The following is a 14,798-nucleotide window of genomic DNA, read 5'->3' as shown; positions in this document are numbered from 1 at the left end:
TCAGCAACTTGAGGAACTCTTGTCTGGACAGCCCAATAGTCCACAATACTGGGCAAAGGAACCAGCCCCATGTACATTATGATGCCCAGGAAAACCAAAAGTTCCTCTTCACTCATGTTGAAGTTACTGGCCACATCCTGCTGCTTGGAGTACAGGTTACTCTGGTATGTAATGTGTTCTCTCACTTCGGAAGTGAAGAAAAGAGAGAAGTACTCATACGGCTGTCTCAGAAAGTCGGGACGAGGATGAATGAAGTCAGGCAGAGGCTCATATTGAATGTCTTCCTTCTTCCAGTGTCGATTCTTGGACTTCTTACTAGAAGATTGCACTTCCTCCTCTTCCTCCGGCATAGCTTGAGGGATAACCCTACTGACCTTGTGACCTGGAATAAGAATAAAGTAACATTAGTAAACAGCAAATAAATAAGGAGTATGTACGGGAAGTGTGTGTGTGTATGTGTGTGTGTGTGTGTGTGTGTGTGTGTGTGTGTGTGTGTGTGTGTGTGTACCCAATCATGTCCCATACTAACCTTGTCTACCTCTAGAAGTTGAAGGTTCTTCATATGCTTCATCCTGGTCTAGGTCGTCGTCAGGAGTGAAGGTAGGGTCCCTGATGTCACAGTCTTCGGGGTCATCAACCTCGATGTCACTGCCTTCAGGCTCTAATGGAGCTATCCAGTCAGCTTGCTCCATGTCCTGGTTCTCCAAGGCAGCATTCCGTCTCCCATAAAACATTGCCTTCGAAAACTGCAAAGAAAATTTTTAAAATTAATAAATTATTTGTAATCTTTGGAAAAAGTTACCAGTAGGTACATGACAGCACTATATCTGCACAAATAAAATCAAAGTTGGATAGGAACAATATTTATTTGCAACATTTCCCTAAAACAACAATGCAATAGCTGTTATTTCATATAACAAGAGGTCATAATGGGAGCAGCATCCTTCGTCGAAAGTCGACAGAGAAAGCCCATATGGGATGAACATCCTCCGTTGAAAGTCGACCGATAGAGCCCACATGGGATGAGGGTCATCCGTAGAAAGTCACCCTTTCATCCCGAACGGGACTGTCACTTTTTTTGTAAGTAATTTCGGCACTTCACTTATATAACAACATCATAAAATTGACTTCAACAAGAAGGCAAATTATTCAGCTAATTCATATCACATCACTGTGTACTTACCATGACTGCACAGGGTGAGTGAAGGCAGAGTGTGTGAGCAGGTGCACGCGTGTCTTGACACGTTCACGACCAGAAGACGACTGATGAATGTTTGAAGAAACGCAACTCGGGCTGGGTGGCGGTGTCAGCTTTCTGATTGGCCTGCTTAATAAGAGGAAAGATGGCACTCCACGAGTTGCCAGCTTGTATATTTCACACAACATTACCAAGCTCACAATGACGTGCACTAAAACACCTTTTTTAAGCATCCCACATGGGCTACTAAGACCGTTAAGGGCTAGTCGTAAATACTCGCTATCTATTTTTGTTTGCTACGACTTTTTAACATATCTACATAGACACATATCGTATGGCAGTCTTTTCCTAACATCAGAATAAATTATTCATATATTTCTCCTATTTCGTTTCACGTTTTTACTCTGCAATGAATTCCCGCTTCAATTCCACCCTTTTCCCTTTCCGTCTCCTACGCGATTTCCTATAAATGATCAAGCGTCAGCTACGTGCTTCATTCCGTCATACGCTGAATGTAACCTGTGGGAAGGAGCTTCATATACTCGTATAACTTTCAATGGTTGTATAATTGCCCCAAAAAACCTCATACAGCACTTAAGGGCAGGCTCCGGGAGGGGGGGGGGGGTGAAAAATTCGAAATTTGAGATATATGCATTGTGAATTCTACATTCCTTCACGAGTCGAGTGGCGGTAATGACACGCGCTGCCGGACGCACGATTTAAAGGCCCGCGGGTATTTAAACTTTAAATGCCCATGCCTCGTGGTCAATGCTAGTCAGACACTTGCACATTTCTTGCTATATCTCCGTTGTTTATAATAATTTTCTCGTTCTGTCTTTTGCTTCTTGCATGTATGATATTTTTCCACGAGTCTAGTGGCGAGGTGGCGCCGTGGCGGAGTGATACACAGCTCAGGGCACGTCTTGTCTTGAGAGAGAGAAGGATGATACAGCTTGCTTACAGTTTTCCTCGCTGTTTTTGCTTTGTTGCTAGCAATTCTTATATTTTTTTTCACCACGATGCCTCCTAAGAAGATCAAGACTATAATGAAGATGAGGGGGAAGCTACTGAATCAGAAGAAGGTAGAGAAAAGACAGAGAGAAGCGGAGTCAAGAGGTAGCAGCACAGCGGCGACGTCAAGCTCCCCGCCTCCACCACCACCACCACCACCATCTCCACCACTTGATGTGTGCAAGCTGGCAGGAGAGACATCACTTCAAGTGCGAAAGAAACTACTCAGTACTGGTAGAAGTGAGTCTGTTGAAGGTGAGAGACTTTTGCTACTGAAAGAGAAACGACTTGAAAATCTAGTGGAGTGTATTGCCAGGTGTGAAGAGTGTGGTGGCAAATGTAGTCTGACAACTACATACGAACATTTTGAAGTGTCCCTAGTGATAAAATGTAGTGACTGTGAGAACATTATATACGAAGATGAGCCTGAAAGTGTATCTGAAAAACTAAATACAACAGAAAAGGTGTGTGATAGCAATATAAGGATGGTGTACAGTAGCATGATAAATGACAATGGAAATTCTGGTCTAATGAAACAGTGTGCTCTGATGGGAGTGCATCACTTTTCTGAACGAATGTATCAGAAACACAAGACAGTTATTTGTGAGACACTGTCAGATAATATTAAAAGTTATCAGAATAAATCTATTGAGGCTGTGAAAAATTATTATGAAAATGAACTTGGCATCACCCTTAAAGAAGATGGTATTTTGAATATTGATGTGTCTTTTGATGGCACATGGATGACCAGGGGTCATAAATCAAAGATTGGTGCAGCGTTTGTGATTGAGTGTTACACTGGAATTGTGGTTGATTTTCAAGTGATGTCCTCCTACTGTCATTCTTGTGTGCTACTCTCTAGAAAACTTAGTAAGAAAATCATCAGTGAAGAAGTGTATCGCACAAGAAAAGAAAAACATAAGGATAAGTGCAAGATAAATTACGAAGGCACATCAGGTGGCATGGAAAAGACAGCTGCAGTTATGCTCTGGGGAAGGTCTGAAGAACTAAAACTAAGATACACAGTAATGGTTAGTGATGGTGACACTAGCACATATGATGCCATCAAGTCCATGAATAACAAGAATGGTCCATATGGTCTGGAGTACACAATACAGAAGGAAGAATGCAAGAACCATCTCCACAAGAGGATGGGAAATAGACTGATGGGATTGAAGAGATCTATGAAGGAGAAAAAGATAGTGGCAGGAGGGAAAGTGCAGTTCAGGAGCACTTTGGAAATGACAGACAATACCATCCGTAGTCTTCAGAAATACTACCAGAGTGCAATGTACAGGCATGTTGGAGGTTCATGGAAAGACATGAAGGTGGATATCATGTCAACATTTTTCCACTGTACCAGCACTGATGACAATCCTAAACATGGACTTTGTTCTGACAAGTGGTGTTTCTTCAAACAAGATGCAAAAGTCATTGGACCAGCAAGATCTCACGAAAGTATGCAAGTATCGATCAAGTGCTCAGACCCAGATGTTTTAAAGAAAGTTCATGATATTTATGTGGACTTGTCACGCCAGGAACTTTTAGAGAGATGCCTCAGAGGGAAGACACAAAACCCAAATGAGAGTATGCATAGCAAGCTGTGGGCCAAGTGTTCAAAAACGAAGTTCGCTGGATATGACAAGGTGCTTTTTGCAGCTCAATTGACAGTACTTCAGCACAACTTTGGCTATGAAGATGGTTCTGTTTTGTCTCTCCTTCACATTCCAAGCAGCAAGCATTCTCTAGAGATAGAAAAGAAGTTTGAATCCAGAAGATGCAGACCAACTCCACCAAAGCGAAGAAAAAAGAATCCCAAGAAAGATGCTGACTATTCTGCAGGCGGCTTCTGATTTCTCAAACCTGGCCACACTGAGTCTGGTGAAACCCTTTTTTATATATTTATATGTTTATATTATAAATATTTTCATATATATATATATATATATATATATATATATATATTTATATGTTTATATTATAAATATTTTCATATATATATATATATAATACTAGTACCTTGACTCCATTTAGGGGGATGGGGGGGACCAGGTACCAGAGGAATCAGCAGCTTGGAAAATTATCATACCAGTTTTCTTTATTTATATTCATTTTATTGCAGTTGCAAGACTGCTATATAGCCCATCTGTTGCAGAAGTATTACATATGAGTTCTTATAGTATGAAAACAATTTTCAATTCAATATCTTTGTTACACTGGGAGATATATAATTTCTATTACGAGAAAACTTTGATTGCCGTTTCCCGCTAACTTTGTTTTTGAAACTTTAAAGTTATAGAACTCAGTAAGTTTTGAAGGTAAATGATTGATTCTTGTGTCATTCTTTTTATAATTTAATTTTCTTTCATTCTGTCAGTTCAGAATATAGATTTTGAAGAATAAAAAATTTGTACATTGTTTTTTGTATTTTTTCACCCCCCAAAAACCAAATTTGAAAAAAAAAATGTTAGGAAAAAAAAGAAACCCTAAAAGGAAAAGGTAAACCGGCAAATCTATATAATATAGACTGAAAATTAATTGCAAAAAGTCTCACAGAAATAAAGTGTCTAGTCTTTGAGTTCTATTGCTTTGAAAACATGTAAAAATTAACAAATTTCACTGAAAAATATTCGCCAAAAATACAATAATGAAATTTAGGAGATAAAATTTCACCCAAATACATCTTTTAATACAATAAATCACCAGTAAAGACTTCATCCCAGTCTGTTGAGAAAAAGCCTAAACCCCGGAGCTTTCCCCCAGTTACGCTGGAACAGGAATCAGGGTCGTGTGCATAAAACACCAGACCATACTTAGCATATACTTTCGAGTTATCCGCCATTGTAGACAAGTCATATGTGTGCAACGCTTCACATCGCATGTACACCGAGAGAGAGAGAGAGAGAGAGAGAGAGAGAGAGAGAGAGAGAGAGAGAGAGAGAGAGAGAGAGGGTGGAGGGAGGGAAAGGGAAGGATGGGAGTAGGGGAGGCCAGGGGTGGAGGTAGGTGGTGGATACACGTCACAAATACGTCACGCCTCACCTGTTCGAATGTGTAAGTGGCTCACGCAGGTGCTGCCATCACAGTCAGGAGTAAACGCCATAATTAACCGCATCTGGCATTGCACAATAGCGTCAAAAATTGGCGGAGTGTGTGAAACAATCTGTGCCAAAGTCCCATGCTGATCCGAGTCTTCGTGTGAAAGATATTTGCGAAAAACGGCATGTCATTGGGTCTGATATGTATAGTAGATATCACCACCACCACCATCACCACCACCACCATCACCACATGTTCTAGTTCAAATCTCATCACCGTCAATACCAATCTCATCACCACCACCCATCACCACCTCCACCACCACCACCACTTGGCATGTTATATCACCAGTCAACACCAAACACCACCACCTACCTATCCACACACCAATCTCATCACCACATGTTCTAGTTCATCACCACCACCACCTCCATATATTAAGCATCTACCCCCCCCCCCTCCCCCACCTCCCTGTCTTCTCTTTCAACACGAAAATCACCACTTATAATTATCACAACACACATTAAACAGTAGTAGTAGTATTAGTAGTAGTAGTAGTAATTATGGCATATTACATAACAAATCGTAGAGAAGTCTGACATACTACTACTACTTCTACTGATACCAACACTATTATAAGTATAAGCCAACACTCACAACTTATTCCTCGTCTTCATCTTCACCTCCTCTTCCTCACGTCCTCCTCGTCCAGGGTCCACCGGGCAAATGACGAGGAGAGAGGCTCGGAGGTGTGGCAGATGCTGGAGGCTGCTGTTGTTCATCACGTCTCGAAGCAATGTCCAGCGGGGAAAGGCTTGGAGGTGTGACAAGAGGCTGGAGGCTGGGGGTTGGTCACGTCTTTACCCAGAGTCCAGCGGGGATAGCGTGACGAGAGGCTGCGACGGCTGACAAGATGCTGTTCATCACGTAACAAGGCGGGGTAGTTAACAAGTGATGAGGCTGATGGGAGTTAGGTGGTTACTGATAGGGGTGTTTATATGCATTATGGCCTATAGTGACTGAGTGAATGTATATATCAAGGGGTTTACATAGATTATATAGATACGTGGACATACCTTTTGTGTGGTGATATGGGTGAGAGATGAACACACACACACACACACACACACACACACACACACACACACACACACACACACACACACACACACACACACACGGGGACAAATTCACTGTGCAGATTTTTTATAAAATTATTACACATCTAAGAAATTAAGTTGAAAATGGTTGTTGTTGTTGTTGTTTACTCTGTACAAGATAAGAATACATTAATGAACTTACGGCTGTGTGTGTGTGTGTGTGTGTGTGACGTGGCTCGGGGCGTACTGTGATCGCAGCCTCCGCCGCCAGCCCCGGCAAAACGGCCCCGCTCAGCGCACCACCACCTCATCCAGGGGCGCGCTGACCCTTCAAAGCACCCCAAACTCACACAAGAACTCTCCAAACACTCTCCGTGGCTGTGGTTACTGCGTTGTGGCTGAGCGCGGCTGTTTGGTGGTTGAGTGGCGGGTTGTCGAAGTGTCGCCCCGGTTCTGAACGCTGAGGGGAGGGTGAGGCTGTCTCGCTATGTACAAGTTACCATAGAAAAGCTTATTATGAGGAATCGTTATTGTCTTGGCCGAGGAGAGATGTGCCGCTGGTGACGCTAAAACATCTCGGCAGGGAAATGTAAGAATGAACGATGTGCTGACGCCGCTGATAACCTCACACCATGGAGGTAGGATTGGCGGGCCCGCTAACCCCCTTCCTTGAGGTGAAGCCGACGAACTGTTAAATTTACGGCCAAAAGATGGGGGTGGGCGAGCCTGACTTGAGACCTGACACCTGGCCGTAAAAATGACAGCTCGGGCGGATTCACTTAATTGGGCTGATGTCACCTCCACCAATTCTACCTCCACGGTGACACCTCTCTGAGGGTCGCATTCCTAAACGTCTCGGGCTTCAATTACGACTGTTTTTCAAGGCCACGGAGGAGATTAGCCGGGTCTTCTCGGGGGGTGAATTTCCCGTTCAAGGCGCAGGGTTCATGTTAATAATGTGAGAAAATGAGGGTTAAAGATAGGCTAAATAGGTTTAAAATTAGTGGGTGAGTGACACTGTCTGAGAAAAAGTGAGATAGCTCTAAAGTGAGGGAGGGTAGAGAGTCTGGGGTGGGTTTATTAGAGAGAGGGATTGTTGGCTTACATTTTAGTGTATGGTAGAGTGAGTTAGAGCTAGTTTTAATCTGAGAAAATGATGGTTAAATATAGGGTAATTTTTCCTGTCAAGCTATCACCGGGGTCACAAAACAGTCCATGAAAAGCCCAGAGCACCTTCCACGAGAGGCTTTTCCAACAGGCACAGGGAAGATTGACCGGGTTTTCTTGGGTGACTTTACCGTTTAAGGCGTAGAGGTCGTGTCAAGCTATCACCAGGGTCACAAAACAGTCCATGAAAATCCCAGAGCAACTTCTACTGTAGTCTTTTCCAGCAAGCGATCTGAGGCCCCGAGATGTTTATAAATTCGGGCTTGAGTCTGCCTTCCCTCCCGCTACAGTAACTTGGAGCGCGGGGTCTTATCAGGAGTTATCGGCATCAACATGTACAAAACAAATGATTCTTTTCTAAGACGTAACCACGAAACTCAACAAAGCGCTCCGCTCGCTGCCAGCCTTCCTGACGCCGGGGGGCTGCTCTGGGGGGCGGGGGAGGGAGGGTGGGCATTCTTAAGTGTCTCGGGGGTTCACTATACGTGTCTCAAGACGTTACGATTATGGGTCTTGGGTCACCCCTCCCCGCCCCGCCTCGCCGCGCCCCTTTACCGCCCCGCCGAAGCCACTACGCGGGGCACTGGAGGTCACGAGATACGGGTACAAAACTAACAAAGAATTCAATGACCCTGGTGATGGCCACGGCGGGGGGAGAGGGGCCGACCACAGGGGAGCCCCCGGGCGTTGTCTGTCTTAGGTGAACAGGTTATATACAGGTATTTACAGGGACCGTGGACAAGGCCGGGGTCACGGAACGCACGCACGCACGCACTCGATTTCTCTCTAAAGTACCTAATGAAACGGCGCCACCGACTGGTGTTTAGTGGTGATAAAGTGGTGATGAAAGGGTGATGGAGTTGAGATTTGGTGGTGATGGTGGTGGTGGTTTGGAAGAAGAGGAGGAGGAGGAGGAGTAGGAGGGGGGTAAGGATGATGTTAAAGGATCAGAGACATGGTGGTGGTGGTGAAAAATGGTGATGGAAAACGGTGATGAGACTGTTAAAACGAAGGGAGGAAGAGGATTACTTAAGTGGTGAGAGAGAGAGAGAGAGAGAGAGAGAGAGAGAGAGAGAGACACACACACAAAGAGAAAAAAACAAAAAAAACAAATACCGAAGATGACCTAAATACGAATTCCAATAACTCCCATTAGCCCCCCCCACATTATCATGAGCCTCCGCCCCCTCTAATTATCACCACGCAATTTACTGACCCCATTAACCCCCTACTCGACACCCCATATGACCTATTTCCGAATTCTAAAATCTAGACCTTCTTTCTCTTCTTGAGGCCTTATAACGGAGTTATGCACAGTAACCACTGAATTGCGGAGCAAGGTCTTCTTCCTCTTTTTCTTTTGACCCATCCAACAACACCAAATCTTATGAATTGCTGTTTTCTTACTCTAACCTATCTCGTGAAATCGAGTTAGGTTAATTTAAGGGAACAGCAATTCATAAGGGAGTTTATCAGAAAATAAAGAATGGGGAAACACATCTCAGGGGCCGGTACGTCGAACTATCTAGATTAGTTAAGAAAAACACCAGGATAGCAAAAAAGAACTATGAGATCAAAGTAGCAAATGAGGCGAAAAGTAACCCTAAGGGCTTCTTTCAGATGTATAGAACAAAAACACGGGAGAAAATTGGACCGCTGAAATCAAACACAGGGGAGCTAGTAGAAAATTACGAAAATATGAGCACATTGTTGAACGACTACTTCCTGTCAGTATTCACACAGGAGGATCGAACGACTATACCGGAAAGAGTTCAGGTGTACGAGGGCGGGGATGGCGATAAATTGAGGGATATAATCATTACCAGGCAAGTAGTTCAGGATGAGATAGATAAGCTTAAGAAGAACAAGTCGCCAGGTCCTGACGGGATATTTCCGAGGGTATTAAAGGAGCTAGGTGATATAATCAGTGACCACTAACCGACATCTTTAAGATGTCGGTAAATACTAACTATGTGCCGAGCCTATGGAAAGTAGCTAATGTGACGCCGATTTTTAAAAAGGGGACAGGTCAGTTGCTTCAAACTATCGCCCAATTAGCTTAACATCGGTTATAGGGAAGATGCTGGAGTCCATAATAGCCAGGAACATTCAGGGAGCATTTAGAAACATAGCTTAATTCACGACTCAGCATGGGTTCACAAAAGGTAGGTCATGCCTCACCAATCTCTTGTCCTTCTACAATAAAGTATTTGAGGCGGTTGACAGAGATGAAAAGAATGATGTAATCTATCTTGATTTTAGTAAAGCGTTTGACAAAGTTCCTCACCAACGACTGTTGCTTAAATTACAGGCTCACGGAGTAGAGGGTAAAGTTTTGAACTGGGTCAAGGCGTGGCTTAGCAATAGGAAGCAAAGAGTGCAAATCAATGGTAAAAGATCTGACTGGGGATGTGTTACAGGTGGGGTCCCACAAGGTTCGGTATTAGGTCCACTTTTGTTTATTATTTATATCAATGACTTAGACACAGGAATTAGTAGTGATGTTAGTAAATTTGCAGATGATACCAAGATCGGTAGAGTAATTGAGTCGGATCAGGACGCTAGTATTCTCCAAGGTGAACTCAACAGATTATATGACTGGGCGGATAAATGGCAGATGGAGTTCAATGTAGGGAAGTGCAGTATTCTGAGTGTAGGTAGGAACAACCCCTCACATAACTATTGCTTAAATGACACTCTCATAAGTAGGTCTGGGTGCGAGAGGGATTTAGGGGTCTTAGTGAGCTCTGATCTCCGTCCAAGGGCACAATGCATTCAAGCTAGAAATCGAGCTAATAGGGTACTGGGATTTATTTCAAGGAGCGTAAGCAACAGAAGCCCCGAAGTCTTCCTCAAACTATATTTAGCATTAGTTAGACCTCATCTTGACTATGCGGTTCAGTTCTGGTCACCCTACTATAGAATGGATATCAAAATGTTAGAATCGGTGCAGAGGAGGATGACTAAGATGATTCAGGGGTTGAGAAACTTGCCATACGAGGAAAGACTCAAACAGTTAAACTTGCATTCTCTAGAAAGGCGAAGGGTGCGTGGAGACATGATCGAGGTTTATAAATGGATGAAGGGCTTTAATAAGGGAGACATTCATAAGGTTTTGTTGGTAAGAGAACCGGGTAGGACACGAAGTAACGGGTTTAAACTGGATAAATCCAGATTCAACAGGGACATAGGCAAAAATTGGTTTACTAATAGGGTGGTGGATGAGTGGAATAGGCTTAGCAGTCATGTGGTGAGTGCCAATACAATTGTCACATTCAAAAATAGACTAGATAAATTCATGGACAGCGATATTAGGTGGGGTTAGATACACGGGAGCTTAGGGTCAAAGGAGCTGCCTCGTACAGGCCTACCGGCCTCTTGCAGACTCCTGCGTTCTTATGTTCTTATGTTATGTTCTTAAGGTTGGGTGTTGTGTCGACATGTATGGGAAAAGTGATATTTCTCGCTTAGTTTTTACTCTGAACTTTGCAAAGGGTACCTAATCGATGCAGAAAACACTCAGAATTGCTCTAAGATAAAAACTAACGGATATATTTGCATATAACTATCAGGAATGTTCGCGGATTTTGTAGATTTACAGAAAAAAGGGCTTTTATTCTTTTTTCTATTTCCCAGAGGCATTTCATCTTATGTAGAAAAGGATGAGGAAGCCGTTCATGGCCTGAAATCAATGCTCCGGGCAAAATTAACGGTGTTTAGGGGTATGGTCCCCTTTGCGAGAAACAAGAAAAGATGAATTTTATCGCTTAGTTTTTAGTATGAACTTTGAAATGGGCACCTACCCCATGTAGAAACGTCCGCGGAATCGAACGGTACTTTCAGAATTGCTTTACGATGAACGCTAATGGAGTTATTGTCATTTTACGATGTATATTATTAGGCAATTTAATAAAAATAAAATAAAATGAAGCCATTTCCATATTCCACCTACTCCCATTAGCTCCCCACATTACGATCAACCTCATCCCCCTTTAATTATCACCACGCAAACTACTTACCCGATTTATTTCCTATTCGACGATTGACATGACCTATTTTCGAATTCCACCTATTCCCATTAGCCCCCCCCCCATTACTTTTCACCACCGCCCCCTTTAATTATCACCACGAAATTTACTGACCCCATTTACTCCCTATTCGACACCGAACATGACCTAATTACGAATTCCACCTACTCCCAATAGCCCCCCCCCCTTACCCTAACCCCCCGCCCCCTCTGATTATCACCACGCAATTTGCTGACCCCATTTAACCAGTATTCGACACCTCACATGACCTATTTTCGTGTTTCACCTACTCCCATTAGCCCCCCCAATTACCGTTAACCCCCGCCCCTTTAATTATCACCACGCAATTTACTGACTCCATTTACCCCTTATTCGATACCGAACATGACCTAATTACGAATTCCAATTACTCTCATTAGCCCTTCCTACATTATCATGAGCCCCTGCCCTATCTAATTATTAACAAACAATTTACTGACCCCATTAACCCCCTACTCGACACCCCATATGACCTATTTCCGAATTCTAACATCTAGATCTTCTTTCTCTTCTTGAGGCCTTATAACGGAACTATGCACGGTAACCACTGCATCGCGGAGCAAGGTCTTCTTCCTCTTCTTCTTTTGACCCTTCCCTCAACACCCAATCATATGAATTGCTGTTTTCTTACTCTAACCTAACTCGTGAAATCGAGTTAGGTTAAACTAATGGAACAGCAATTCATTAGTTTGGGTGTTGTGTCGACGTGTATAAAAAATGTGATATTTCTCGCTTTGTTTTTACTCTGAACTTTGCAAAGTGTACCTAATCGATGCAGAAAACTCCGACGAATCGAATGGTACACTCAGAATTGCTTTAAGGTAAAAACTAACGGATATATTTGCATATAACTATCAGGAATGTTCGGGGATTTTTTTGATTTACAGAAAAAAAGCGCTTTTATTCCTTTTTCTATTTCCCAGAGGCATTTCATCTTATGTAGAAAAGGATGAGGAGGCCGTTCATGGCCTGAAATCAACGCTCCGGGCAAAATTAACGGTGTTTGGGGGTATGGTCCCCTTTACGAAAAACAATAAAAGATGAATTTTATCGCTTAGTTTTTAGTATGAACTTTGAAATGGGCACCTACCCCATGTAGAAACGTCCGCGGAATCGAACGGTACTTTCAGAATTGCTTTACGATGAACGCTAATGGAGTTATTGCTATTTTACGATGTATTTTATTAGGCTATTTTAAAAAAAAAAAAATAAAATGAAGCCATTTCCGTATTCCACGTACTCCCATTAGCCCCCCACTTTACGATCAACCTCATCCCCCTTTAATTATCACCACGCAAATTACTGACCCAATTTATTCCCTATTCGACACCTGACCTGACCTATTTTCGAATTCCATCTATTTCCATTAGCCCCCCCCCCCCCATTACTTTTCACCCCCGCCCTCTTTAATTATCACCACGCAATTTACTGACCCCATTTACTCCTTGTTCGACACCGAACATGACCTAATTACCAATTCAACCTACTCCAAATAGCCCCCCCCCTCACCCTAAACCCCTCCACCTCTGATTATCACCACGCAATTTACTTACCCCATTTACCCAGCATTCAACACCTCACATGACATATTTTCGAGTTTCACCTACTCTCATTAGCCCTCCCCCAATTACCGTTATCCTCCGCCCCTTTAATTATCAAGAAGCAATTTACTGACCCCATTTACCTCTTATTCCATAACGAACATGACCTAATTTCGAATTCCACCTTCTCCCATTAGCCCCCTCCACATTATTATGAACCCCCATCCCCTCTAATTATCACCACGCAATTTACTGACCCCATTAACCCCTTACTCGACACCCCATATGACCTATTTCCGAATTTTAGCATCTATATCTTCTTCCTCCTCCTGAGTCCTTATAGCGGAGCTATGCACGGTAACCACTGCATCGCGGAACAAGGTTTTCTTCCTCTTCTTCTTTTGACCCATCAAACAACACCCAATCTTATGAATTGTTGTTTTCTTACTCTAACCTAACTCGTGAAATCGAGCTAGGCTAGGCTAAGGGAACAGCAATCCATAAGTATGGGTGTTGTGTCGACGTGTATGGAAAATGTGATATTTTTCGCTTAGTTTTTACTCTGAATTTTGGAAAGGGTACCCAATCGATGCAGAAAACCCCGACGAATCGAAGGGTACACTCAGAATTGTTCTAAGATAAAAACTAACGGATATATTTGCATATAACTATCAGGAATTATCGTTTTTTTTTTTTATTTACAGAAAAAAACCGCTTTTATTCCTTTTTCTATTTCCCAGAGGCATTTCATCTTATGTAGAAAAGGAGGAGGAAGTCGTTCATGGCCTGAAATCAACGCCCCAGGAAAAATTGACATTGTTAGGGAGTATGGTCCCCTTTGCGAAAAACAAGAGAAGATGAGTTTTATCGCTTAGTTTTTAGTATGAACTTTGAAATGGGCTCCTACCCCATGCAGAAACATCCGCCGAATCAAATGGTACTTTCAGAATTGCTTTACGATGAACGCTAATGGACTTATATTCATTTTACGATGTATATTATTAGGCTATTTATATAAAAAAAAAAAGTTATTTCCGTATTCCACCTACTCCCATTAGCCCGCCCCATTACCATCAACCTTATCCCCCTTTAATTATCACCACGCAAATTACAGAACCGATTTATTCTCTATTCGACACCTGATAGTAGATATAGATAATAGGCTAGGTTAGGTCATCGGCCAAAGAAACCTCTTCACAAGCACACAGACTTATGTACGAGATCACAAACACTCACATTGACACACGCACGTACCTAGCCTAAACAGCGCAAACAGCCAACGTACTGAGTAACACACACATCCATAAACACCAAACATATCACACTAACACTGACGCATACAAGCAGTAGTGTGACATTAGAAGAACAAAGGATATCTCCAAATTTAAGAAAGAACTAAAAACATTTCTGTTCTCTGATGGTTTGACATGGAAACATTGACAATTAACATGGCATATAAGTTGTGATCAATATTGAAAATTTAATGAATTAAATATCTGGGTCCTGCAGAGCACTTCGGCGGAAGTTGGACCAGATAAATAAGAAACACAAGTAACAAGTAACAAGTAGCTTTCCACGCACCATACACCACTGGAACAGCCTCCCTCTACAGACTGCGGTACAATAGACTCATTCAGAAAAGCAATACACACTCACTTGTCACCACAACACACCA

At 42.7% G+C, this 14,798-nt stretch overlaps 1 protein-coding gene across 1 annotated transcript in view; it reads right to left on the bottom strand.

The window, feature by feature from the left end:
* Positions 1–1,171, bottom strand: part of LOC126993178 (piggyBac transposable element-derived protein 3-like) — a 2,209-nt gene extending 1,038 nt beyond the window's left edge. Inside the window, exons 1-2 of the mRNA XM_050852040.1 lie at positions 530–1,171; positions 1–382 (exon numbers count right to left, since the gene is read on the bottom strand). The exon at positions 1–382 is cut by the window's left edge and continues 724 nt beyond it. Of these exons, the coding sequence (XP_050707997.1) occupies positions 1–382; positions 530–734 (587 nt within the window). The 5' untranslated portion in view covers positions 735–1,171. The remainder of the gene's footprint in view (positions 383–529) is intronic.
* Positions 1,172–14,798: the final 13,627 nt, after the last annotated feature.

Source organism: Eriocheir sinensis, unplaced genomic scaffold (assembly GCF_024679095.1).
Source record: "Eriocheir sinensis breed Jianghai 21 unplaced genomic scaffold, ASM2467909v1 Scaffold576, whole genome shotgun sequence".
NCBI lineage: Eukaryota > Metazoa > Arthropoda > Malacostraca > Decapoda > Varunidae > Eriocheir > Eriocheir sinensis.
This window is presented reverse-complemented; position numbering and strand designations above follow the sequence as displayed.